General features: G+C 43.0%; 1 protein-coding gene across 1 annotated transcript in view; it reads right to left on the bottom strand.

Moving 5' to 3' along the window:
* gyg1b (glycogenin 1b) overlaps window positions 1-20966 on the bottom strand; it is a 32764-nt gene extending 11798 nt beyond the window's left edge. Inside the window, exons 1-4 of the mRNA XM_084326159.1 lie at window positions 20890-20966; window positions 19194-19329; window positions 18250-18424; window positions 17686-17848 (exon numbers count right to left, since the gene is read on the bottom strand). Coding sequence (XP_084182285.1) covers window positions 17686-17848; window positions 18250-18424; window positions 19194-19329; window positions 20890-20896 — 481 coding nt within the window. The 5' untranslated portion in view covers window positions 20897-20966. The remainder of the gene's footprint in view (window positions 1-17685; window positions 17849-18249; window positions 18425-19193; window positions 19330-20889) is intronic.
* Window positions 20967-26759: the final 5793 nt, after the last annotated feature.

Genomic DNA, 26759 nt, shown 5'->3' with positions numbered 1-26759 from the left:
CTTTTCAATCAATCAATCAATCCCTCACACACACTCTCCCAGCTCTTTTTCTCTTTTGCCCCTTCCTCATCTCTCTCACCCCCCCCCCTCTCTATATCTCACACACACACTTCAGAAACAAACATAGTATCAATGAGAGCATCAACAATACACCTGAGTGAAGTCTAGTAAAAAAAAAAAAAAAATCTTGAGTTAAAAAAATTAGAGGCATTAATAGAATCGGGAGTTAACGCGATATATTTGACAGCCTTAATATATATATATATTTTTTTTTTTGCAAAATCAACTCTGCCTCTCTTTGTTAACTACAACAAGCAATGCCGTTTGTTATTTAAGATGAGGTCGGACTCAGCAGATTTGTGTTCATTGTGCTGCTTTTATAAAGCCTCAAATGACGGCTTACAATATTTCATGAAAGCAAAGTGTTTTGTTTGTCTAAGTTTAAACTTTACAGCACTGTCAAAGTTGAAGTGCTGTACAAGTCCCACAACATAAAAAGAAGTTTAAAAATAAATAAATTTATACAGTTGATTCCATTTTTATTGCTCAATTCCGCGAATGCGGATTCCAGTAAGCCTGCCGCTAAAAAGAAAACCCACCGCGCCTTTCTCAGATGAGAGTGGAAGTTTGAAGACAGACTAGACTACAATATGATGCAGGGGTGGTGAGTTGAAACAGTGTGTGTGCCCCGACCCCACTTCTATGTTTCAATAAATTATTTGCATTTAAAACTATTAATGCCGACTCATTCCTTCAGTCCACTCAATTATGCTAATATTCCTTATGTTGTTTATGATATTAATTGAAAATAGCATACGAGTGTATTATATAGTAATAATAACACATGGCGATATACTAAAAAGCTATTTATAATTTTTGGCTGGTAAGTCAAAAAGTTAATTTTGTTCCCTGTAGTTATGTGTGCCTCAGTGCGCCATTAACGTTATGGTACCATACCAGTAGAGTAGACCATCACATTGTTCACCGATATAAGAGCCTAGTGTAGCTGGTTAACCTAAAGCACTACAGAAGTAGGAAAGGAAAGTCTAGTTAGTTAGGAAAAAAAATTAAAAATAACCTAGTTATTATTGCTATTAAAGCAAACTAAATGCAGATGGATGGAATAGCATGTACGAATTTAGACAGAGTTCATGTTAATTCTAAGAGCACATCCTTGTGATTTCCCATCCTTTTTCCATTGTGAGATAGCTAGCTGCCATACAAGATTAATAGCAAGAGAAAAACCAATATCCTATGTAGTCCTATGTAAGCACACCATTGAACCTCACAGGAACAAGAACGAGCCCGAGAGGCGGCTCTTCTCTGCAGCTCTCAGGGACAATGAAGGAGCTAAAGATGAGAACCAGTGTGAAATGTTACTTCTAATCCACTCTTAGGAGATAAACGCAGCTAGAGACAAACTACATCCTCAACCCAACTCCATGAAGGAAGACTTTAATTAATGCAACAAGAAACTCAGGTAGAGAAAACCCAATGAGTCGCTCCAAAAAGGAGAACAAGGATTTGAGAACGTTGGGAGAACCACAGGTTAAATCTCAGGATACTGAAAAGGGAAATCGCACCGATTACATGGCAAAGCCTTCTTCAAAAGAAGTATTGAAGGATAAGAAATCTCCCATGTGAGCCTAAAGTGGAAATTGCTTCGGGTCAGAAACTAAATCAGGAGCCAGAGTGATGATAGTGAGAATATAAAAAGATATTTGCCCAAGGAAGCGGTTTTAAAAATAGCAAAGAAGGAGGGAGTAATGAACTGTTGAGGACTGACTGAGACCAATTCCACGATGTCTCCTCTACTTTCAGCCTCTTCCAACAAGCCCCGTCCCTTTGCCAAGAAGCCTGCCAGCCGTTCGCCACCCAGACCATAGCTGATGGATGCAGTTACCCGTTAATCTGTAGCCCTATTTTCAGAGATTTCGCCTAAAGGTACATGCCCAAGTAAATGGAAGATTGCTCCACTTCTACAAGGTCAATTTGCATGTTCTTGGTATCTAGGAACATCTATGGAACTGGGGGAATGTATTCCCAGTGTCAGAAATATTGTCAGTTACTAGGCTTGAGTAAATTGTGATGAAACGGAATATAAATGATGATATTTTTTTGCATCTTTGCTGGCGAATAACACCATGTTACAATTGTGCAACCTCCGAGCTCGCTCACTGAGCTCATTCACCACATTCTTGAGATAAAGTCTACAAAGAATCTAAGCAAATGAATAAAGGGAAGATTATTAAACAGACGGATTTGTAGATGCAGTAATAAATTATAATCCATTTGAATTATACATTCAAAATTGAATTATTTAGTCATTTCCTTGTAGTTTTCCGATAAATTCATTCTTTTGGATAATCTTAAAAACCCCAATTGGGGGACCTTACAGCTTAAGGAGTTAAGACAGAGCTGCAGAAAGGAAGTGCAAAAAGATCCGCCTCCATCATGACCTCTTGTCAGCATTCTAGTCTTGTCAAAAATATCGATACATACCGATACTGAATATTTAAAATGGTTTCGATACTCATTTCCCAAAATACCGATACTTTCTGCAGTATCGATACCAGCTGGCTTGCTCCCGCAAGTTGTTGACAGACAGACGCACTGCTGTCCTCCTCCTCAGAGACCAACAGACACAAGCTGCTGCAGCCTCCTCCCCCTCACAGACGCGTCAGACCCGTCTTCAGTTTGTAAACAAAGCTATTAGCTAACGTTAGCTAGTCCGTTAGCTCCGTCCGTTAGCTTATGCTAGCTAGCTGGCCACCTTTATAATTACTTCATGGAAACGGAGTAACGTCAAGCAGAGCCCACCCACACTACACCAGTACACGCATGAACGCGACACAACCCCGTTTCCAACGTTAGGTAGAGCCCATCCATACTAGAGTTGTTCCGATACCGATACTGGTATCGGAAATGCCGCCGATACTGCCTAAAACGCTGGTATCGGTATCGGCGAGTACACGTAAATTCTAGCCTCCGATCCCATGATGTAATTTATCTCCTGCCGAGTCCTGCGGAGAGTGAGGATTATAAAATGAACATGTTTTAAAGTGTGATGCTGTGTCATTTTAACAGCAGATACACTTTCTTAAATTCCATTGTCCCCGACAGTGCGGTGTGACGGGGAGCTCGGACGGGAATCGGGCTGTGTTTGGCTGGTGTTATGATAGCATTAGCTGGAAAGATAGCTAGTTGGAACAACATCCGCTTTTAACGTTACATCAAATCAGATGATCGCCTGTCCTTTCTCCAGGACCTAACACTGTCCGTGACCGTCTATCAACAATAATGCACCCACGGTGAATTGTATTTAAGTTAAGTAGCTACGGACTAGCGTTAGCTGACTATTACTAACGTTATCAATGCGGGAAGACGCGCTAGGTCAGTTAGCTTAGCTTGATAACGTTACAGTGTCTAAAGTTGGTGCTATTCACATAATCCAGCAATAATGGCTGCAGACCTGCAAGCAAAGTACAGCAAGTGCCAAAGGATAAGAGTCTGAGGCGGAGTTTCAAAAGAGAATGTTGAATATTTATTTTGCATCAAAAACCACAACATGAACGTTCTATCAGTATCTGCCACTAGCTTACAGACTGAATAGGGTATATCTGCAGAGCCACTGAGTAGCGAGTGCAACACCGTTTAATGTCCGTGTGGATCATTGGAGTAGGGTATATCTGCAGTGCTGCAGCCCATACTCATTGATTAATGATACTAATACAAATCTATACAATCACCTGTTGTTGAATAAATACTATACGTTCTAGTTATTACTAAAAAACAGTATAACAGTATCTGAAAAAAAAAAAAAAAAAAAGTATAATTTATATAATTTTTTTTTAATTTTTTTTTATGCACTGGTATCGGATAAATATCGGTATCGGCCGATACCCAAAGCTTAGGTATCGGAATCGGATCGGAAAGGGAAAAATGGTATCGGAACATCTCTAATCCATACTACACGCATGAACTCGACAACGCTACCCCGTTTCCAATGTTAGGTAGAGCCCATCCATACACTAGTACACGCATGAACTCGACACAACGCTACCCCGTTTCCAACGTCAGGTCGAGCCCATCCATACACTAGTACAAAACTAGAAAGGTGCACTCAGTAGGTGGCAGTCACATTTCTTCTCACTTTTTAAAACAAAGGGTTTTAAAAGCGTAATCTTCTCGTATAGTACCAGAGAAGCTGAGGAGAATCAACAAGCAACAAAAGCAAAATTTGTTAAAAATAAAAATAAATTATTATTTTTTTTTGTATTGAAATGGTATCGAAGTATCGATACTTTAAGGTATCGTATCGAAGTCGAAATTCCAGTATCGTGACAACACTACGAGCATTCTCCCAAAACACTACGGCCAAAGCCTCCTTTTTACCATGAGATTGAGGAAACTGCAAAGAACCTCCATAAACTGTACCTAATCATGTCCTCCCTCCCATCCAATATGGCATGCTGTACCCCATAGGTATGAGAAGCCAGGTAAGTCGAATGATATACGCAAGTCACTAAACATTCCGATCCATTACAGAGAGGAAGTACAAAAAGATCCGCCTCCCTGGTGACATCTCATCATGACCTCTCAGCATTCTTCAAACACATTACTGCCAAAGCCCCTTCCACCATATGATTGAGCCTAGGCCATGGCAAAGAACCAAAAGAAACAAACCGTATGCCACCATGCAACGCCCCCCCCCCCCCCCCCCCCCCCTCCTCCTCCTCACCGCCCCACTACATGCCAGCTGGACCAGATACCCTCCCCACTCCTCCAGACCAATGCATCAGACATACTCCCATTCCCGACTGCAACAATCAACTTGTCCCTAAACTCTGGAGTGGTCCCCACCTCTCAAACAAGCAAGAGTCACACCACTCGTTTAAAGACCAACCTTGGCTTGAACCCCACCATCATAGATGAGCATGATCTATAAGTCTGTCCTCCCCCTCACTTGAATGTGCTGTATGCCTGTATCCAACCAGTCCTCCGATTAGCTATTACAGACCGGTCAGACAGACAGCCCTCATAGCAGTCACAAAGGCTCTTCACTTACAAGAGCAATCAAATCCTGATCTGTCAGCAGCTTTCGACAGTCAACCACCAGATCCTCCTCACACCTTGTAGTAATGGGAGTTGTAGGTTCTGCGCTGCCATGGCTGTAATCCTACCTCTCCTAACTTAAATCACTTGTTAATTACTTTGTCATTTATCATAGCACTGCTATGCCGATGACAGTCTACTCTTCCCCTCATTTCCTCCCTCAAATACCCAAGTCTCTAAACGGATCTCCTCTCTGGTAAACAAGAATACCCTGAAGACTCTGGCAGGAGCACTCATTCAAGGGTACTATGACTATGCGTGCACCTCATGGTACCAAAGAACCTCAAAGGCGCTTAAAACAAAATTACAAACATCACAAAACAAACTGGTCAGACTACTACTTGACCTGAACCCCAGAACCCATCTCACCCCTGCCCACTTTGACAACCTAGGATGGCTTAGAGTAGACGACAGAGTACAGCAACTTGCAATGGGCCTGGTCTTCAAGATACACTATACGACCGGGGTGCCCATGTACATGTCAAAATACTTCCCAAAGGTCAGTGAATACTACAACCACTACACCAGAGGAAGCTCAACAAATCATGTTAAACCCAGATTCGGCTCAAACAAGGGACTAAACACGTTTCGCAATTATGCCACAACAATGTGGAACGCCCTACCCAAAGCTGTAAAGGAATGTGAATCCCTGCCCACATTCAAAACCGCTCTTAAAGAGCACCTACGGGAGGCTGCAATTCGAAACTGGCCACCGTAAATGCCCAAAACCCCCACCACCTCCTAATAGACAGTCTCCTCCCCACCGCATGTATATTTCCCTCCCACCCACCCCCTCCTAATGTACAGTCCCCTCCCCATCATATGTATATACTCTGTCAGGATCTAGGGGTAACAGTACTGTATATTTGAATACCGTTTATGTCACAAATGTATCAGTACTAAATACCTATATGTCCCTATGCCATAAATGTCATGCATGTTGTGTATGTCATAAATGTCTATATGAAATGAAAATGGGGGACCCTGATGGAAACAAGACAAACGTCTTTCTCAGGTCTGCATCCCCTTAACAATTGTATGTATTGAGCCGTACTGTATTGTACCCATTCTGCAATCTGTTAAATAAAGTTCTCATTCATTCATTCATCTCACAATTTTCCCACCACAGTAGGGACAGCCAAAACCTGCCAAATCCTCCACAGTAGACTAAACACTTTCCAAAAAAATAAAAACATTTGTACATGTACTATGCTACCATGTCTATACTACTACCCAATATGCTACTATACATGTCTATACTACCTGCACTGCTAGATGAACAATAGCACTTAACCCTTAGCCGCCAGAAATGTATCCTTTTGCAGACTTGTACACTATTATTTGTAAGTCGTATAGGATAAAAGAAAGTCTGCTAAAATTACCAAATGCAAATTAGAGTTTGATTGTGTGGAAGTGTCTTGTGGCTGGAGGGTCCGAGTTTGTGGTCCGGCGATACTGGAGTGAAGCAAGACCGTGGCAAGATTGCAATTAGTTACGAAAGTTGTGAGAATGTTTTCCAAATGTGCTTGTAAAAGGTGATGTGGTCAAATACTCTGCATTGGGACTTCATGCAGTGTAACATTATTATGATAGAAAGATATTAGTCACATTGTCAATAATTATTAAGTTGGGTGTGTATGAACATTATGTAGATGTGTAAGCATATATTGTAGTTCTGTACATGCATACATATTATTTAGCTCATAATTACAATTATGGTAACTACGAGGTTGGGTGGCAGATTGTATCCCAACTAGTTTGCAGTGTTTTAATGTAGTAACCAACTTGTGATGCGGTTGGAAAACCCAGAAGAATGTTTAAAATAAAATAAAAACACTGGAGTGAGATTACATATGAATATAAACGATTTGAAATACAGTAATGCTAGTTATGAAAATGGATAATCCTAATGTAAGTAGAATAATGTTATGTTACGGTGTTGGCATAATGCAACAAATTGTTACCAATTACAAGGTAATCAGTAAACTGTAAAGAAAAGTATTTAAAGGAATCTTGGTGGACATAGATTTCATGTATTTTGATTATTGTATTTGCAGGAGCTTGTCTTGTCCATGTACTGTTTTGTAATGTTATGCGTTATGATGCAAGTTATTATGTTGTACCGTCATAAAACTCACAATAAAGACTTTTTGTGGATCCCAGGAAGAATAGCTGCTGCAATGATGTAGCTAATGCAGATCCTAATAAACGAAACCCTTAATTTTTTCAAAAGTTTTAATCATTCATGGGCGGTCAGGTGGCGTAGCGGAGATTGCGTTCGTCACCAACGCTGGAGACGCTGGGTTTGCGTGTTCGAATCCAGCTCCCGGCGTTGTCACCAGCTTGGCTGGCCGTTCACACTAATACAATTGGCAGTATTAGGGGGTGGGGAAAAGCTGGCGGGTGGGTCCTGGGCGTTGTGGACAGCGACCCCTACAGTTCGGTCGGGACGCCTGCTCAGCGAGGGTAGGATCTGGAGAGAGGTAGTGCGGCCTTCCACACGTTACACTCTCCCAGTGAGAATCTGCGCGGCCAGGCTGGCTGCACATGCGTCGGAGGAAAGCATGAGACAGTCTCCGGCCTCTCGGACCAACAGTAGGGGAAAGTGCGCAACAACCAGGAAGGGGGTTGGGAATTGGCATAACGACTAACCGTGGGATGGGAGAAAAAAAAATTGGAAAAAGGAGGGGGGAAAAAAGTTAATCATTCATGAATCTGGGAGTCAGTTTGGCCTATACACTATCTGAATAATATTGATATCAGTAGGACTTTTCAAATCATGATCCGACGAGCCACTGAGTAGTTCATATTTTTGTTGCGTGATAATAGCGCCACCATGAGGCCAAATTACACTTTACAGGACTCAAATTTAAACATTTGTCAAGTTTGGTGAAAATCAGATAATGTTTACAAGTAACATCACTTTTTATTTACCTTAATTTACCCAGGGTAGGTTGGCCACTGAGCAACTCTACTGTAGCAGTTGGGGGTTAAGTGCCTTGCTCAAGGGCACTTCCAGCGGTTGGTATTGAGGGATGGGAGAGAGTTTCTCATCCTCTTCCCCGCCCAGATTTTTCCTACCAGTCCGTGGGATCGCACCGGCGACCTTCCGGTCACAAACCCGCTTCTCTAACCTATAGGCCACCGCTGACCCCTTCACCATGCATTTTTACAATATTCTATAGGATCAGGCGGTCTGGTCACTAGATGCCACACAGCAAGTTGTGAGAATCAGCCAAGCGGGAGCAGGGAATTAAAAAGAAAAACACTTCATAATCTCATTGTTCTTAAGAGTACCTGCATCTCTGGATATCATTTGCATGACTGTACAACCAATGGATCACGACTCATAGCGGGTAGCGCACCCATTTACTGTAATCAAAGCTTTCATTACCTCTAGGACTCCAGGTGCAGTACTGAAGGAAACCAATTCATGCAAAAACGTTTAGACAGGTTCAGTGATTCATCGAGTGTGTGGGAGCCAAGTGAGGGTGGTGGCCAACAGATTCTCATACCGGTTAACCCCAAGAATAATTCCTTTCTACGAACACTGGCCAACATCATTCAGCTAAATTAAGCCCAGACAAGTGTTATCACGTCAAGGTTGTGCTCGATTCACCGTCAACTCGGCAGGAAGTGGGTTCTCTACATTTCTAATATTGATAAACTTATGAGAACGGAGAATGAATGTTCTACCATCAACCGCTCGTTGACATTTTCAAGAGTGCTGCGCAACCCTGAACAACATTAGTGGGATAGCACAACGTGACATTAAAATGTCATCACGATCTGACAAGCCGTTAAGTCAACCCTTAGTTTTGTGAGAATAGTGCCCCCATGAGGCCAAATGACTCAAACTTAACATGCCTCCTATTGTAGGACAAACATTTGTCATGTTTGGTGAAAATCGGACAAACATGCATTTTTCCATGGATCTGGTGGTCATACATGTTGGCCCAGTAAAATGTCTAAATAGATTTTTGAAGACATGGTATCTAGGTGCCACAAAGCAAGTTGTGAGAATCAGGTTAACAGATTATGGGGAGTAGGGGGTAGAAAATGGCAGATAATCCAATATGGCGGACATGGTGCTTATGGCATTTTTGTTCTCCACAAGTAGCCGTATTTCTTTATATAATTTCCCGGATAGAAGCCCATTTGAAAACTGAAAACTGGCCCGACTGGCACTAGAGGAAAGGTCATGGGGTCACCAAAATCAATAGGGTTCTTCCTCTAGTGATCGTGAATGTGCACAGAAAATAAAAAAATATTCTAATAGAAAACCGCCATTAACACATTCACACCCAGGATCTGCAGCGGTGAATGCATAATATACACAACACTTGTCGTTTCAGGGATATAATCAACTTAGCAACATATTTCGTTACCGCTACATTTGTCAAACTTTGCAAGCCCTATTCTTCCATTACTTTGCACCAAAGAAGGGAATGTGCAAAATAATTTCTGCAAACGTCTAGATCATTTCCCCACCAACGTCCCAACTATTTCTACAGTGGATTTACCCCAATGACTCGCATAGCAGGTAGCACGCCTTTCCTGTCAAAGATAGTTTTACCTCTAGAACCTAAGGTGCAGTACTGTGGACACATGGAAACACAATGAGCCTGCAACAAGGATTTGACAGGTTCAGTGAGCGGGTGGATAGATATGAACATGTGGAGACCAGGTGAGGGAGGTGGCAATAGGTGGTTCATCAATTTCAATTATTGAAAAACTTTTCAGCCATATCGTATGCCAGTTAAACTTATGTCTGCTTACATTATGAATTGAAAGTGTATCATTGATTGAAAAGTTTATTAACAGATTGCAGAATGGGTACAGTACAGCTCAAAGTACAGCTCAATACATACAATTGTTAAGGGGATGCAGACCAGAGAAAGACTTTAGTCTTGTTTACATCAGGGTCCCCCATTTTCAATTCATCAAGCACAACCCCGTCTCACCCCTAACCCTCCCAGATATACTGAACAATCTCCTTACCTATAAGTCTCCATACTTTAAAAATGGCTTTGGCTTTTTGAGGCGCAGACTAACCCATCTTACTTAAGGTGCTGCAAGTGGTATTTGTTAAAATAAGTCGATATGTTAAAATAGCTCTACACTCATCACGATAGATTGTCTGGTCTGGTCAGTAACATGGGTCTCCTTGTCCCTCCGCTCTGCAGTAAGCACAAAATACATGGTCTGAAATAGAAACTAGTTTTAAGCAAATATGTGCTTGAAACAAATATAATTATCTACCAGTAAGCAAATTTGAGTCTGCAAGATTTCTTGAAATAAGTCAAACATATCTAGGGTTCTCTCCTGATTGGATGAAGTGGGAAAAGATAGCAGAACACTTATTTTCTGTAGAGCGGAGGGACTGGGAGACCCATGTTACCGACCATAAACGCCATCAGTGATGGCTGTTGGAATGTAGAGCTACTTAACATTTATTTTAAGACGATACCACTTAAGGCACCTTTAATATAATGCATTCAATTTTAAATGCCTTTCAAGTAACCCAAGGACGCTTTACAATTTAAGTCCTAAACAAACAACCGCTAAAAGAGGTGCATCTTCCATCTCGATTTAAAAACAGAAGGACCAAGTCCAGAGGAGCACAACGTTGAAAACCACAAACGGTGTTGAAAGCTACAAACGGTGGCACTGGCAGCCGTAACATATACGGTAAAAGGTCATGTATACATTCTAAAAGAGCAGTCCAGGACGAGGTCATGGACGTAAAGAGCACCACCCAGCCGTGGAGATTAAAAACAGCCGCACTTCCAAGCATTTAAAACCCTTCTCCTATATCAGCATTTCACATCAAGAAAACCCCATCTTTCATCTCTTCATGCGTGTGGGCCAATTCACTATACCCTCTTGCTATATGCCATCAGGTCTATTTAGAAGTCTCCATCACAGCCCCAGCAGTGTGAAAGAGACACAATGTTCGGAACATTACATGCCTGGTCTGGTTGCATTCAGCAGCGCCCTCTGCATTCCAGTGGAAGCAGGATATTAGGGATGGGGTGCATTATAACAAACCCGAGGGGTATAAATAGCCAGCCGGGGCTACAGTGGCTAATCTGCGATAGCGGGGAGTATTCCTACTAAGCTGATGTTTGACAGGAGATTGATAGGCCTCCATTGTACACAGGACCCCTGTACAACACCCCAGGACCCCTGTGAACATCTCGGTATCCCAGCTGGAACATTATCAACTTCCCAGGAGGTTTCAGGGTCGTAGCTCATCATTCACAAATAGTGGTCCAAGTTTGGTGTTCTTTTGTTTGCTGCGGTGATCTTTTAACATTCTTGATTCTTCTCCCAATCTCACGTAGCTAGTTAGCATAGACCGTTCCTTCAGTGCACATAGTAAAGGTCATGTAAAACTGCAATGTAATGGAGATGCACATAAAACAAAACACATAGCACTGTAGAGCAGCAGTCTACTATAGGTAGCCTATACTGAAGCATATAGTATAATATGCCAAGTAGCGACCAACTGCTGCCTTCCCTCATGCCGGTATCACTCCACTTTCAAAGTCACAGGTTATGTCAAGTAGGTCACCAACCATTAAAGGGGCACGCCCGGGGCGGCTACGTGGCGTAGTGGGCAAGGTGCTCGCCACGAATGCGGAGACGCTGGGCTCGCCTGTTCGAGCCCAGCGCTCCACATTGCTTTCAGTTTAGCTGGTCGTTCATACTAATACACATTGGCCGTATTAGGGGGTGGGAAACTGATGGGTGGGGATCGGGCGTTGTGGACAGCGACTCCTACAGGTCGGTTGGTGCGCCTGCGCAGTAGAATCAGGAAGTGTCGGGGGCAGCGTGAGCCTCCCACGCGTTACTCCTCGCCACAGAGATCGAGCTGCGCAGGTGAAAAGATGCGACTGCTGTTACCTCAAGTACCGGAGGGGACTTGTGCTATGTATGACTTAGTCCACATTGCAGCCGGCTTGTGGGAGGCAAGAAACAGCGTTCGTGACAGGGGAGGGTTGAATTGGATGATACGAAATTGGGATGGGAGAAAATATAGAAAATGGGAGAAAAAGTGGATAAAAAAAAAATAAAAATAAGGGGCACGCCCAACATTATGGCAAATGCAGACGACTAGCCTAGCGTAAAACTCAGGGGAGGTGTGTTTGGCCAACAGCTAGGCTAGTGGTCCGTATCGTGATTTCCCATAATGTTAGTTTGTGCCAAGCTAGGCTAGCTTGCAGCCGGATAGCCTTCTACTGAATGCACAGAGGAAATTGGCATCCATCTTTTTGGAGAAGACTAAGCGCATTTCCCCATAATGTTAGCTTGTTCCTTTAAATAGGCACTTCACCAAAAAGAAAATATGCAGATTTACATCCCAAAACTGAAATGTTTTGCACATTCAAAACAGGGGCATGGTGGGGCGGCTGATTGGCGCAGTGGGCAAGGCGCTCGCCACTAACGCAGGATACGCTCGTTCATACTAACACAATTGGCAAGTGTTAAAGGGTGGGAAAGCCGGTGGGTGGGGATTGGACGTTGTGGACAGCGACTCCTACAGGTCGGTTTGGTGACGCCGGTCCGGCGGAAGCAGGAAGTGACAGGGGCAGCGTGAGCCTCCCACGCGTTACTCCTCGCCACTGAGTTGGAGCTGCTGCGGTGAAAAGATTCGACAGGCTGCCTCCTTGTGTACCGGAGGGGACGCATGTAGTCTTTTACCAACGCACTTGCAGATTTCCACGATCTGATTTGCCACTGACGTTTCTCGGCGCCAATCACGTAATGCCTAGTTCTATCACTGGTTAAGCTTGGCGACTCTTTCAAAGTTGGTTAAGGTTAGAGTTTGTCTTAGAGCAGGGCGATAGACCACCAGCCCTGATTCCAAACTCTAACCTTAACCAACTTCGAAAGAGTGGCCAAGCTTAACCAGTGATAGAACTAGGCGTTAGCTAGCAGGCTGTTAAGAGGCAGAAATAGGCGTAACGCGATTGACGCTGAGAGAAACGTCAGTGGCCAATCAGATCGCGGGACCCGAACGCGGAACTGCAAGTGCGTTGGTAAAAGACTACACGCGGAGGGGACACGTGATGAAAGGCTTCCGTCCTCACTACAGCCGACCAGTGGGAGGCATAGTCTAGCAAGATTCAAGACAGGGGAGGGAAGAATTGGATAATACGAGATTGGGATGGGAGAAAAAAGAAAATGGGGAGAAAAAGTGGATAAAAAAAAACAGGGGCATGGTCAAACGGTGAATTAAGAATTCGGGCCATTCAGGGATATACCCGCTTCATTTGACAGTTGTAGATTATTATAGTTTTTCTATTGCAATCCTTGCAGCTCAATTAATTGATAGATTTTTAAAGATAGCAATTACTAAAACTAAATGAATGTGTGCCAAACTATATTTTGGGATACATGTACTGTATGTATGCATGTATAATAAAGTGCCAGTTTCAGACCTAAAGCAAATCTCATTCAATTTGGCTCAAATGGAATGCACTCCCCCACCTCTCAAAAGAAGGCATTGAAGGCATGGGTTGAGGTCATATTGACCCCATATCAAGCCCTGCCCTCTTTTCTTGATCCTCCAATCACAACTGTTGCTTCCCTCGGACAAATAACATTACCTAGAGGGGCGGGCTTGATAGGTCAGTTGGTGTACGAGTGCAAGATGATGCCAGATCAAATCTTCCGACGAAGGACACTACTACACAACATTACGAGTCTCAGTCTACGTGGTATTCTCCTAAATATACATGACTGGAGGAGTGTACAGCTTCACATGTTGTGTAACAGGCGTTTTCGGTGTTCAGTGGCTGTTCCAATCATAATAATATAAGCGTTATTTGTATGAAATTGGCATACATAGACAGGCAATGCACTTCGATGCAAGAGTTGGCCCTTAAGAAAAACACAGTATATGTTACAAAGCACCGGTCAGTCTGCCCAGCAGTTTAAAATAACCACACATACCGGCTGTTTGTCAGAACACAGACTCCCCTGGGGCTTCGCAAACTTAATATGGACCAAGCATCTTCATATCGAGGGGATAAGCAGGGCACCCCAAGAATGTCCATCCCCCACTGCCAGCTTGCCTTGGCAGCAGACCTAGATACACCGGGTCCATCCATCCCATGCAATAAAGAGGGAAATTGAAACTGGTGCTTCACAATGACCTCCCAGAGTCTTTCCTCAATAGCCTTATTTTATCACGAGTCACAAGTACAGCGAGCTAGGTGTACTGTACACAAATATAATATATATCCACACAATAAAAATGTTTCTTCTCAAATAGTCTCGTTTGCAAACCCACTGCCTTGAATTGTTCCTTGTGGGATGAATAAAGTATTTTAATTGAATGAACACATTTTTGACAGCTACTGCAGTTGTAGTATGACCTATAGTTTATTAATTTATGTTTATGATGATTGTATGTTATGGTCTAGTTTGCCAACCTGCTTGCCTTGAACTTGTCCCTTGAGGGACGAATACATATTAGAATTTAACTGAATAGAATTTGTTTTGAGATCGTCCAACTACGACTGATTGAGCAGATATCTGGTATTTTGATATAGTTGGCCAATGACCGCACTCCGGTGTCAATCCCAAGATAGAAATAAAAATTATATATGTATTTTGTTCGATAAAACATATTTTATTAAATTATTGAATTTTATTTATTAATATTTTTTTACTTAACATTTTTATTAACATTCACAGACACAACACCCAGACAACACTTACAATGACATCAATAACAATACAATACACCAACATGGGCCCCTTGAATGTTCAGCCTCCCAGACCCCCCTAAGAGGGGACCCCCCCTCCCGCCATCCACCCCTAGAAATAGGGCACCCCACGCACAACAACCCCACAACATACAAGACCCCACTCTCCCGGGCCAAACCGCGGAAACGATGCCCCCCCCCCCTGAGTTAAGCCCATAGAACTCCCCCATATCCCAGGCCGATACGAGTGGAGCCGTGCCCCCAGCGACACGGGTCCCTTGAATTAATTGGGCCGGGCCCAGTAGAGGAGAGGGAACTCCCCCCTCCCCACCGAGCCAAGCCCGCTACTTCCCATGCCACCGAGAACCCCACCCCACATACAAGACCCCACTGGGCAAAGATCAACCGCTCTGACACCCATGAGAGAAACCCCTCCCCCCGCCCTCGAGAAACACCCCCATATCCTGGTCCACCATGCGCAGAGCCAAGCACCCAGAGCCCCCACCCGCCCCGACTGCCAGGCCCCCAAGCCCGCAGAAGGCCAAAGCACCATGCCTCAATGCCGCCGCCCCCCCCCCCCCCCCCCCCCCCCCAAGCCCGGTGACCAGACCGCCCAAGCCACGGCGGCCGAGGGCCCCAGGAAACCCCACCCATTGAATTTTATTTTTAATAAAATTATATCAGCCATCCTACTCTAAATATCATCGGTATCGTCCATTGAAAAATCAATATCGGTCAACCGCTAGAAATTATATTAACTTTTTAACCCCCCGGGGTTAGTGCCAAGGGAAATGAATTGTGAGGGCTGTGTGGCAATTATGTCAACATACCATAACAATGCTCGCCATGGAGGTACATTGTTATTCCGCCAATCACAAAAACAATAAAAATGTTGATCATTAAAAAAAAGTCTCTATAAACAAAAAGGTCAAATCATAGATTTCTGTAGAAATCAGACAGCATTCAGTCCTATAGGCGTATATCAGTTAGCATGGGTACGTGCAGGAGCAGAACACAAATGCTAAAGGTCAAAGCTACGTGAAGTCACAGCCTAGTGCACATGAAAGACCAACCCTGGCTATAAATAAGATGGCTTTTACTATTAGCATACCGACAAGCCATCCACTCAAAGCCATCAAAGCGGAGTTGAAGATAGAATCTATCATTCAACCATACGATTGTGGGGGAATCAGATGCTGCCATCCCATTAAAATACAGACTTTATACAAATCCCTCTCAAAATGACCCATTTTATGAATGTCATTGATAGAGGCAGAATTGATGATGCAGTAGCGATTAAAAAAGGAGCACAAGAGCAAACTTTACAAGAAAACCAGCCTGTAGGACCGTCTGCCGTAAGCGGTCCAGCTTACTACAATGCCAGACAGTCGCAGGATTCCTGCCAAGAGGCCAAAATTAGTCTCTACTTCAAAGCATGTGGCCATTAAATCAGACTAATTGGTGTTTTCTCATAAAACTTTAATGGAACCTCTTCTTCCATATCAGAGAGAAGAACACTCCTATTGTGAATCCATGTGTGAAGAGGATTAGTGCTACAAAATCATTGGTTAGACCCACGTTTTTGGCACGCTCAAATAGATTTGTTTTTGGGGCGGTGGGGAGAGCTACTGTATGATATCCATTCCCTACAGGTCAGTGGAGAAAGGATACGCGTTTTCAGAGAGAATAAGAACATGTTTTCAGAGAGAATAAGAACAGAGGGGCAGGGTCACTCTAAAAGTGCTTCATTTAACCTCCCTTGTTCATTTCTGAAGAATGGAAATTGAATCACTAAGAATAAGCAGGTTATCTGCAGATATCATGCAGATAGCCTGTAGCTTGGGAGGTAAGCAGATATCATTCAGATAGCCTGCAGGTTGGGAGGTAAGCAGAGATCACACCGATCGCTGGGAGGTAATCAGGACACTGGCAAGGCAAATGATAAAAGATGACCCCCATCATAATTCATTTCTATACGCTGATAAAATGCTACTGTACGTTACTGTGCAAAAGCATACCATTATACAAAAAGTTGTGGAAAGCTCAACTCAAGTCATAAAACATGCACTGTGGTATCCTGGGTTTTTAAAAGGCCTATAAAACAAGCTTCCATGAATGATGTTTTTGTTTTGTCAAAATGAGCTAGTGCCAGATACCTGGGAACACTTTTTTTTTTAAGTGCGTAATAGTGTCGAGTGTTGGGATGCCAACGGAATTACAACTCTCCTCGTGGGAATTGTGTAGTTCTTACTCGATTAAAAGTTGAATGCAAGTATTAAAGTATGAGTCATGATGCCTAGCAGCAATTTTCAGATGGGCACGGCAAGACTTGATATGGAGCCAGAATGACTCACCACAATTTTCTGGCTTCGCAGGAGGATGGTTTGTTGAATGTCAACCGGTGGCCATTGCAAAATAGAGCCTGTTGAATTTAACCTCTACTACACCCCCCCCCCCCCTCCCAAAGAGCCCCCGAGAATAACTCAGTAGGCCAAGACGGTCTGTGACAGGGGAGCCTTGTGTCCCTACATAAAGGCCCAACTTAGAGGAAAGATAAACACCACATACTTTGACATCATATTCCCCAAGAACTCAAAGCCTATGGTCAAACCCAAATGTCTCAAAAAGACAGAAAAGGACTGCTAGCATCCAAACTCTACCGAACGGTAAATACCACAAGTAAATTTGGAACGCTACCGAAATTGCCTAGTCATTCTTGTAACACAGCACTTATTTCAATGATATTCTGACATGGCCCAAGTTTGAATTTGGCAAAACTTGGTATGTACATAAAAAAAATTGATATCGTAAAGCACGTCACAAAGCAAAAAAAATCCCCTTCCTGTCTTACCGTCAAAGCTGCCGTGTTCTGCACAGTACTGAAGAAGCTTCCCGTATGTATCCATAGAAGGGCGGAAGACAAACACACCAGAGTTGAAGCAGTCGGGCCAGCCAGGGTCTGGCGCGGCGGACAGTTCTTCTCTGTCAAACAGGTCGTCTACATTTTGGACCACCTGGAAAAAGCAGGACAACAAAGAGACGATTATATGGCGATCGTACAAGAGAGGGCGTGCTACGGTTTACAGACAGACGGCACTAACGGTGATAATACATGCAACGGGGCAGGGGGGGGTGCTACAGGTTACAGTTCAACACAGACGCATAAGTCTGAAATGGGGAAAACCCCTATGGCAAGGCCATATAAGGAAATACCCAATGGATCTTCAGTAAAGTGCTGCCATTACAACATCCTCCTTGTCCACGTCCTACATCCGCCCCATTGCACATAACAACCCAACGGTGTGGATCTCAAGGCGGCATCTCGATGCTCCCTACACACTCAAGTCAACCTGAAAGGAGTGGATAATGTTTTTCGGATAAAGTATTTAAAATGCTCCATGCATAGACTTCTCACCAGTGTGTCTGCGTCCATGAAGACACATTTAGAGTAATGCGTAAGGGCCCAGCAGTGCAGCTTGGTGAAGGTGACTCCCAGGTCAGGCCTCTTCATCATGGCCAGATGAGCCGTGTCACCGCTGTCCAGGACGTCCACCACCCTCACCTCATCGAAGATCCTCTTCAGCACGGCCCTGATGGGGAACAGAACAGTTCCCATTTGACCATATTCACACAGCAGCCATTGTGCTCTCATGTCACTCGGGTTGGGATTCCACCCTGGTCTGAGGTGGAAAGGAATCCCAAACAGAGCATGACATAAGAGCAAAATGAACGCTGCGTGAAAATGGTCAATACTTGAAGGATTAGGCATGAATAGTGTAGTCCAAGCCCATATTTGTAATATACTTTGGCAATAGATGAGCACAAGATTTGAGGGGGGAAAGAGCTACTAGTGCAGTGCATTAGCAGAAGGACAATAAAGTAGGATTCATCTTTTTTTGTTGTTGAATTTTTAGGGCATTTTGTGCTTTTAGTGATAGGACAGTCAGAGAAATCAGGTGAAGAGATCCAATCCAATCCAACTTTATTTATAAAGCGCTTTAACAGCCACAGGGGCACAAAGTGCTGTACAGAGGGAGCATATTAAAAACTATAAGCAGCACTAAAAATAGAAGAGATGGGAGGACATGCAACACGGATTCGAACCCAGGACGTTGCGATAACACAGCATGCGCAGGATTCATCATTTTAAAGATACATCGGTTAAATAGACTATTCAGTCAGTTGACAGAATTGCTCGTTTGTCACTCAACGACAGCCCGTGTTGTTAGACGAGTCTAGACTGGTCGTTACAGGCTGTGCTCCACAGCCCCTGTGTGGTTACAGACGAGTCTAGACTGGTTGTTACAGGCTGCGATCCACAGGTGTTACGCCACTCGTCGGAGGGGGAAGCTTTCTTACTGGCAGGGATCTGAGACGTGTGGGCCGACAAGTGCCACCAACTTCCTGGATGTGTTGTGGTTGCGCAGTGACTTGCCCAATACCATGGCTCCCCTAGCATAGTTGTCATTGGTAGCCAACGTCACAAAGGCCTGGTCTGTGTAGGGGGACAAGAACACATTCATGGTAGTTATTAAGGCTGTAAACAAACCCACGTCACTCCCGCCCTCTCCCACAACAGAAACAGCTTTTTAAAAAGTGTTCCATCAGCCCGTCCAAAACTTCAACACACCCATAGCATCTGTTGATCATCATGTTCTGGTGTCGGATACAACATTGCATTGTACTTGCACATATATTGCCTACTAGCAGACACCGTGCCAGCTCTGATGCCATGATGCCACAGAGGAAAATCTATCTGTTGCCTGCCAGGTCTCGTCTCAGAACAATGACTAGCTTGTGAGGAGGCATATAAATCTACCTTATGAAATAGAGTGTGGCAGCTAGGGAGGTTGTGAGACTATATCCTACTGGCCAATATGAATCCCAACTGGTCAATATACCACCTTAGTAATGTACCATCATACGAACAGCGCATTCCCGTGTGGCTGCATAATTACATCCCACAAACTAAAGCCTTGACAAGTTTAATAAAGTTTGGACTGTAGCCCCAAGCTCTGTGGAACCGTACCCAATAACACCCCAGCGTTTACAGCCCTGTGATCTACGCCCTATTTTTAATTGGTTGCTAAAACCAACACTGTATTTGGTGACACTATCAAATGACAATAGTGTGGACAAAAACAATCACCCAAACAGAGGCTCATTATTTCAATTCCAGCTCAGTAGATTCATAGGCCACTCGTGTTGCATAACCATGCTGTACACGCCCCCCTTCACTGGCAGCTATAGGATTCTTTAGTTGGCCTGTAGGCTTATGCCACTATAGCTAAAGAGAATGCAATAACTTGAACATGACGGAATAGGCTATGTGTACACTCCATCTAATCTCTAGTCAATGACAAGCCAGTGACATGGTCGTGTCACAGACTGCCATCAGTGTTCATGTTTCAAATTAAATGACCGGCCGCAGTAGATGGGCGCGCCTTTGGCTTTAGTGTCAAATGGCTAAACTAATGAAAGAAATTATTTTGCTTCATGTGCAAAAGTTATTTAGGAAGTATTACAGCACAGTGCACAGGACACAACGTACAGCGGCACTTGTCAAGTAGGCAAGAGACAGTCCGAGACAGGTCTACGTGCAGAACTTAGTTCTGGCGAGGAACTGAGGAAGGGAGGCACATACTGCGGTAAAAACATATCATGACATTCAAAAACCCATATGACAAGTTACGATGAAACAGAACAAGACACAAACCCAGCGCACATCCCATGCAGATGAAGAGTATTGAGAAAGTATGCCACAACGCCATCAAACATCCGTGGTCATTTTACTAAAATCAAAAAACGAGGTTAAATGCTGTGCTACTGTGACAGTGCAATGTCACACAGTACAAGGCTGTGCATCTGTACATCATGTATTCTGACTTCTACGACTGTCATTAGGCTAATGTCAATTGATGCGGCTAATATCATCATTGTTCAACTTGTTCATTCAAATAGTTGTGTCGGCACGGCAGCATCCACCGCACTTTCAAAAAGGTATCCTTTAGCGTCGTATAATCAAAGCAAATTAAACCTTTTTTTCCCCACATACCTGCCATGATCGAAGAGGAAGCTTGGAGCTACTTCGTAGCCCTGGACTTTCAAACACGGTCTGTTTACTGAGGGAAAGGACGTGAAGCCTATATTGATGTGTATTTATAGAGTGCCTGAGTTAACCACGCCCCCTGTGTGGCTGCTGGACCCAGGAAGTGTGTTGATTGAAGAATGGCATGTTGAGATAATAATAATAATAATAATAATAATAATAATAATAATAATAATAATAATAATAATAATAATAATAATAATAATAATAATAATAATAATAATAATACACTTTATTTGTATAGCACCTTTCATACAGAAACTGCAGCTCAAAGTGCTTCACAACAGAAAAAAGACAGGCATAAAATGAGCACATAAAGTGCAGACATATATCACAGTTTTTCACATTAGGATCTAACAACATCCCAACAGGCCACCTAGTTTATGGTTTGATTCAGTTTTAAATAGACAATAATAAAAGGAGCAAGATAAAATAGACAGAGTAAAATAATGCAATAGTGCAGTGCAATATAATTGTAGAATAGATAATATATATATACAAAATATATATTTTACAGTGCAATAACATGGTGGATGGATGAAAACGAAACCAATCTTTCCTGGAAAAAATTTGTCAAAGTCACAAGCATCGAGGAGATGTTTCTCACATGCCAGGCTACAGTGGACATTTCACTTCTTTAGTCTTCTTTAAGGATTTTTTAATCTTCAAACAAAAAGCGGTGTCACGTGACTCTCTACGAGAGACACACCTATATCAACCGGCGTCTAGTAGGACTCGGAGCCAGTAACCGCCACACCCCCTCGAGATGGATTCCTTCACAGTACGGTCGGTAACCAAGCTAGAGTAAAGCTGTATTACTCACACACATATCAGTGATATATGATATCACGCGGATATCATTGCCTCTGTATAATTGTTTAATATACAAATTCGGTCGGAGAAATGTTTGAGCAAAACTTTGCAGTACTGTAGTACATGTACAGTGAGCTTCGTCATCATCCTTTTTTTGTACGACGCTGAACTTGACGTTCGGTTCGATTTGCAGTTTCCGATTTGAGATTTAAGGGAATATATTTATCAGGCCATCAGGGACCCCCATTTTCAATTCATCATGACATGACATACACGACGAGTCGACGACATACGGATATACAGTGTCACTGTCAGTACTGTTACATCCAGACATTATGACCAGTGGTGCGTTCCTCATATCCAGTGGTGCGTTATTGAAATCATCTGGGGTTGCACGCACCTAATGCACGCCCGGCGCGTGCGCGCGCTCCCGCAAATGCGCATTTAATGTCCCCTCGCTTGAGCACAGACTAAAGACAGTGCCTAATTGTCTCTACGAATGGATGTAACACATGTCATTCACAACAAGTTTGAATGTATCTGAGAACGTATTTAACACACCTGACGACCGGCGCTATTGATATGCAAATAGCGAGTACTTATCATGAAGAACGCATGCCTGCTCATATCAACACTGGTTGCACGAACGCTAATGACGCCACGTGCACGCGCGCTCCCGGTCGCGTGCGCGCGCTCCCGCGCATGCGCATAAATGTTCCCTCGCATAAACCCAGACTAAAAACAGTGCCTATAATTGCCTCTACGAATGGATGTAACACCCGACGACCGGCGCTATTGATATGCAAAGTAGCCAGGTGGGTACTGCGAGTTGGCGCATCAGTCGAGTGCAGCGCATTCCTGTGTGCACGCTCGTGCACATCCGTGCATGTGCGTGCACGCGCTTCTGCTCACACAACTTTGGTTGCACGGAGTGCAACCTCGTCCCATGAGCAACGCATCGCTGTTTATGACACAAGATAATATACAAATATACAGTACTGTTAACACAATGGGGACGAACAACGGAGATCTCCGTGTTTCGATTCCACCCGTTGTGGACAGAAGCACGGATAAATCCGTGGCAAGTTGTTATTGCTTTTATTCCATTTTAATAACCTATTCAAGGTCGCCGAGCGGCACTGCAGATTTACCCTACTCTTTGAATTCGACAAAGTGCAATACCAGCCAGATCTTCTTAGGGGCGCTATCGCGATAATGCAGTGTTCCCTGTGGCCGAACGGTGGACAATTTTTTTTTACTTTCAATGGAGTTTTATGTTAGCTCGATTCTGGATCTGCAGCCTGTATCTTGGATTACGTTTTGCATCGCAGATTTCACCATGCAATAAGGGGATTTATCATCAGCCAATGGACATATCGATCTACCAGATGGCGATCGATAACGGGAAAATGCTCAGGGGGATCCCACCGGACCACGGTAAGATCTTTTTCACGTAAAGTACATCCCGATCGGGCCTTGTTTTGATAGCCATCCAGGCGTTCAGCCTATGAGGCTAATGAGGCTAACGCGGTTATTGGTAATCAATCATCAGAAATGACGTCCCCCGCCCCCCCCCCCCTTTCATGCATACATGCGTGAGGATCGTGCCAATCATTATGCAGTTTGAGTTTTAACTGGAGCATATCTATAACCGAAATGCCATTGGATTTAACGTGATTAGCTATTAGCCCATTATCTCGGCTTCCAGGAAATATACTAGACCAAATCCGGTATAACGCTTATATTCACGGCGCTATAAAATGAGAACGTATTGATGCATTTTTTTTTCTTTAAGCCATTTTGAAGGGACGGTTTATGGTCTCAATTCACAATGAGAATGAACAGATAGCAATACTAAGTATAGATTTAGCTCTACAAACAGCCCCACGTCTGTTTACATTTCCCGGTCCTCTTGAGATTAATTAGACTCATCCCAGTGGCTGCAAAAGTGTTAAGAGACGGAGATCATAAAAGAAGATATATACAGGGGGAAGAAACTACATTGGGTGGGGATGGGGGGGCATTTACCGTGGCCAGTTTCGAATTGCAGCCTCCCGTAGGTGCTCTTTGAGAGCGGTTTTGAAGGAGGGTAGGGATTCACATTATTTTACGTGTTTAGTCCCTTGTTTGAGCCGAATCTGGGTTGAACATGATTTGTGGAATTCCCTCTGGTGTTGTGGTCGTGGAATTCACTGACCTTTTGGAAGTATTTCAACATGTACATGGGTATCTTAGTGGTGTAGTGTATCTTGTAGACCAGGACCATTGCAAGTTGCTGTACTCTGTAGTTTACTCTAAGCCAAGGTTGTCAAAATGGGCAGGGGTGAGGTGGGTTTTAGGAGTAACGAGTAAGGTCAAGCTGCAGTTGTCTGACCAGTTTGTTTTGTGATGTTTGTAGTCTTGTTTTTAGGGCATTTGAGGTGCTTTGGTACAAGCTAGGGCTGGGCGATTAATCGATGTTATCGATTAATTCAAATGAATGATTTAGGACGATTTTTTCTGTTTTTTTCAAAGTCACCTTTTATTTTACAAAAAGTGATGTTTGGTGAAAGTTAGATTTGCACTTTATTAATCCCAATAGGGAAATTCATTCTTGTTTGATGATCAAGAGGCACCTTTATTTGTTTTAAGTGAAGTTTGGTGAAAAAGCAAGTTATTGCACTATTAATCCCAATAGGGACATTCATCTTTGTTTGATCAAGAGTAACCTTTTATATATATTTTTTTTTAAAGTGAAGATTGGTGAAAGTTAGGTTTTCATTTCAATCCCAATAGGGAAATTCATCTTGGTTTGATATTTATTTGTGTCAAATAAAAACAAAGGTTATTTGAATGATTTCTTTGGCGTTTCTAGTTTTTTTTTTTTTTTACTTTTTTTTTACTTTCTTTTTTAGCGTTTATCGCTTTTCTGGTGAAGCATGACCGACAGAAACAGGTTGAAATGGGATGTAGAGCAGGGGAAGACATTCTGAGAAATGACGGCGGGTCCGGGAATCGAACTCGTGTCCCCCAGATCCGTGATGAGCACGGTTTTCCCCGACGCAGAAATAGCGCCGAGATATGCGGTGAGCTACGGGAGCTCCCCGGCGTTTCTAGTTTTCAAGAGAAAAAAATCAATAAAAATCGGAAATTGAATTTTTTAAATTTTTTTTATCAGATTTTATTTTTAGGCCATATCGCCCAGCCCTAGTACAAGCATAGTCGTAGTACCCTTGAATGAGTGCTCCTGTTAGTCTTCACTCAGGGTATTCTTGTTTACTAGAGAGGAGATCCGGTAAAATAATCTTGTTCGTTGGTTGACTTTTTTTATTACATTGGTTGCCATTTTGTCACAGGAAAGATTTGCCTCTAGGATGGAACCCAGGTAGATAATTTCATCTTTCCTTGACGAATTATGATAGTCAAGCTTATATCATTTAGAGACTTGCACAATGGTTTCATAACCGTTTAGGTCTATATATCTGCAACAATTATTAAATAAAAACAAACTTTCGAATGTGGTATTCAGCTGAGAACAACCCGTGGTGCGCTCATGTGACCTCAGGAATTTCAATGCCCAATACAGAAATCTTATAACGCACATAAGAGCTTAACTTGAAAACACATGGCAAACAGTTTATATTGTTGTATTTATATTAAACGTTTGTTATAGGCTGCCTCAAAAAGGTTTATTTCACTCTTTTCTCTATGCAGACCACATAAGATAGGTCTAGATCAAATAATGCTTACTTGGAGTCAGCAAACCTGGAATAGATTATTAACATTAACACTTTCCGTGCCAGCCATGCAGTGCCTAGGAAGTAGGAACCCTGTTGCGTGCCACCTCTAGATTCAATGACGGAGCTCTCATATTTGCGAACGCATAAACTATATCTTAAATTATGGCTATGTGTCTAATATGGCCGTCGCTTATCAATGACTTGTTTGCAGTCAACATTGTCGAAACGGATGGTTTTTTAATCGGTTCATTTCCGTTTTATACCATTTTGAAAAACGCTTGTTTTTTGAAAGTTTCAGAAAAAAATAAAGATTCTGTGATAAACGCCCTTTACTGGAATACACTGGAATACACAAAACACGTTGTCATTTTTCGGCCTATTTATAAATCGTTTTCAAATAAACGCTAGATTATTGATAGTATATGTGTACTTATGCACGCTATAGAAGCGGGCTGAAAAATCGATTATCTTATTTCCTGATCGCACACACACACAGACACATGCATACACACATATGGCACACGCTGATATATAAGTGAAAATAGCTCTGATTATCCCAATACTGGTAAAATAGATTCCTTACCTCAGATCAGATGTTCTCCAAAAAGATTATTCCAATTCCTGATTGCCATTCCAAATATCAATCGCGTTTATTGATCCAACGCTGGGTACTGGAAACACATATTCTCCGCTGTTCTGGTGGTGGGCAATGACTTGGATCGTCTCCGGTTACTTGTCTGACAAGTAAAATGTGGAAGCAGGACTTTTTTTTCTCCATGCGTTTCATTCAATCCAATGGGGTGCAGTACCATCCAGAGAGACGATAGGGGGCGGTATTTTCCCTGTTAGAGTTCAGACAGATCCCCACTGGTAACGTCAGGCTAGATTGATGAAAATGAATGGAAATCGATAATAAAAAAAATAACGATTTAAAAACGAGATCTCTCGTCGGCTGGCACTCAACGGTTGGCATGAACTAACGAGAAATCTCGTCGTTGGCACTGAAAGTGTTAAGAGCTTAATGACTCTTTGAAACATACGGTTATCCTATAACCATAGTTATATGAGTAATAGCGAGCGCTCTGCGCCTACTGGAACATATCCCATATCAGCCTATACTGAATAAATTTCTCCACATGTACCTGTACACACCCATCCACCTGGCCACACCCCCATACGCTCCTCTACATAAGCAGGGGTGTGGCCATACTTAGGGATGTCCCGATCGCCTTTTTTTGCTCCCGATCCGATTCCGATCATGTGATTTTAAATATCTACCGATTC

Source organism: Notolepis coatsorum (genome assembly GCF_963971535.1).
Source record: "Notolepis coatsorum genome assembly, chromosome: 12".
Taxonomy (NCBI): Eukaryota; Metazoa; Chordata; class Actinopteri; order Aulopiformes; family Paralepididae; genus Notolepis; species Notolepis coatsorum.
This window is presented reverse-complemented; position numbering and strand designations above follow the sequence as displayed.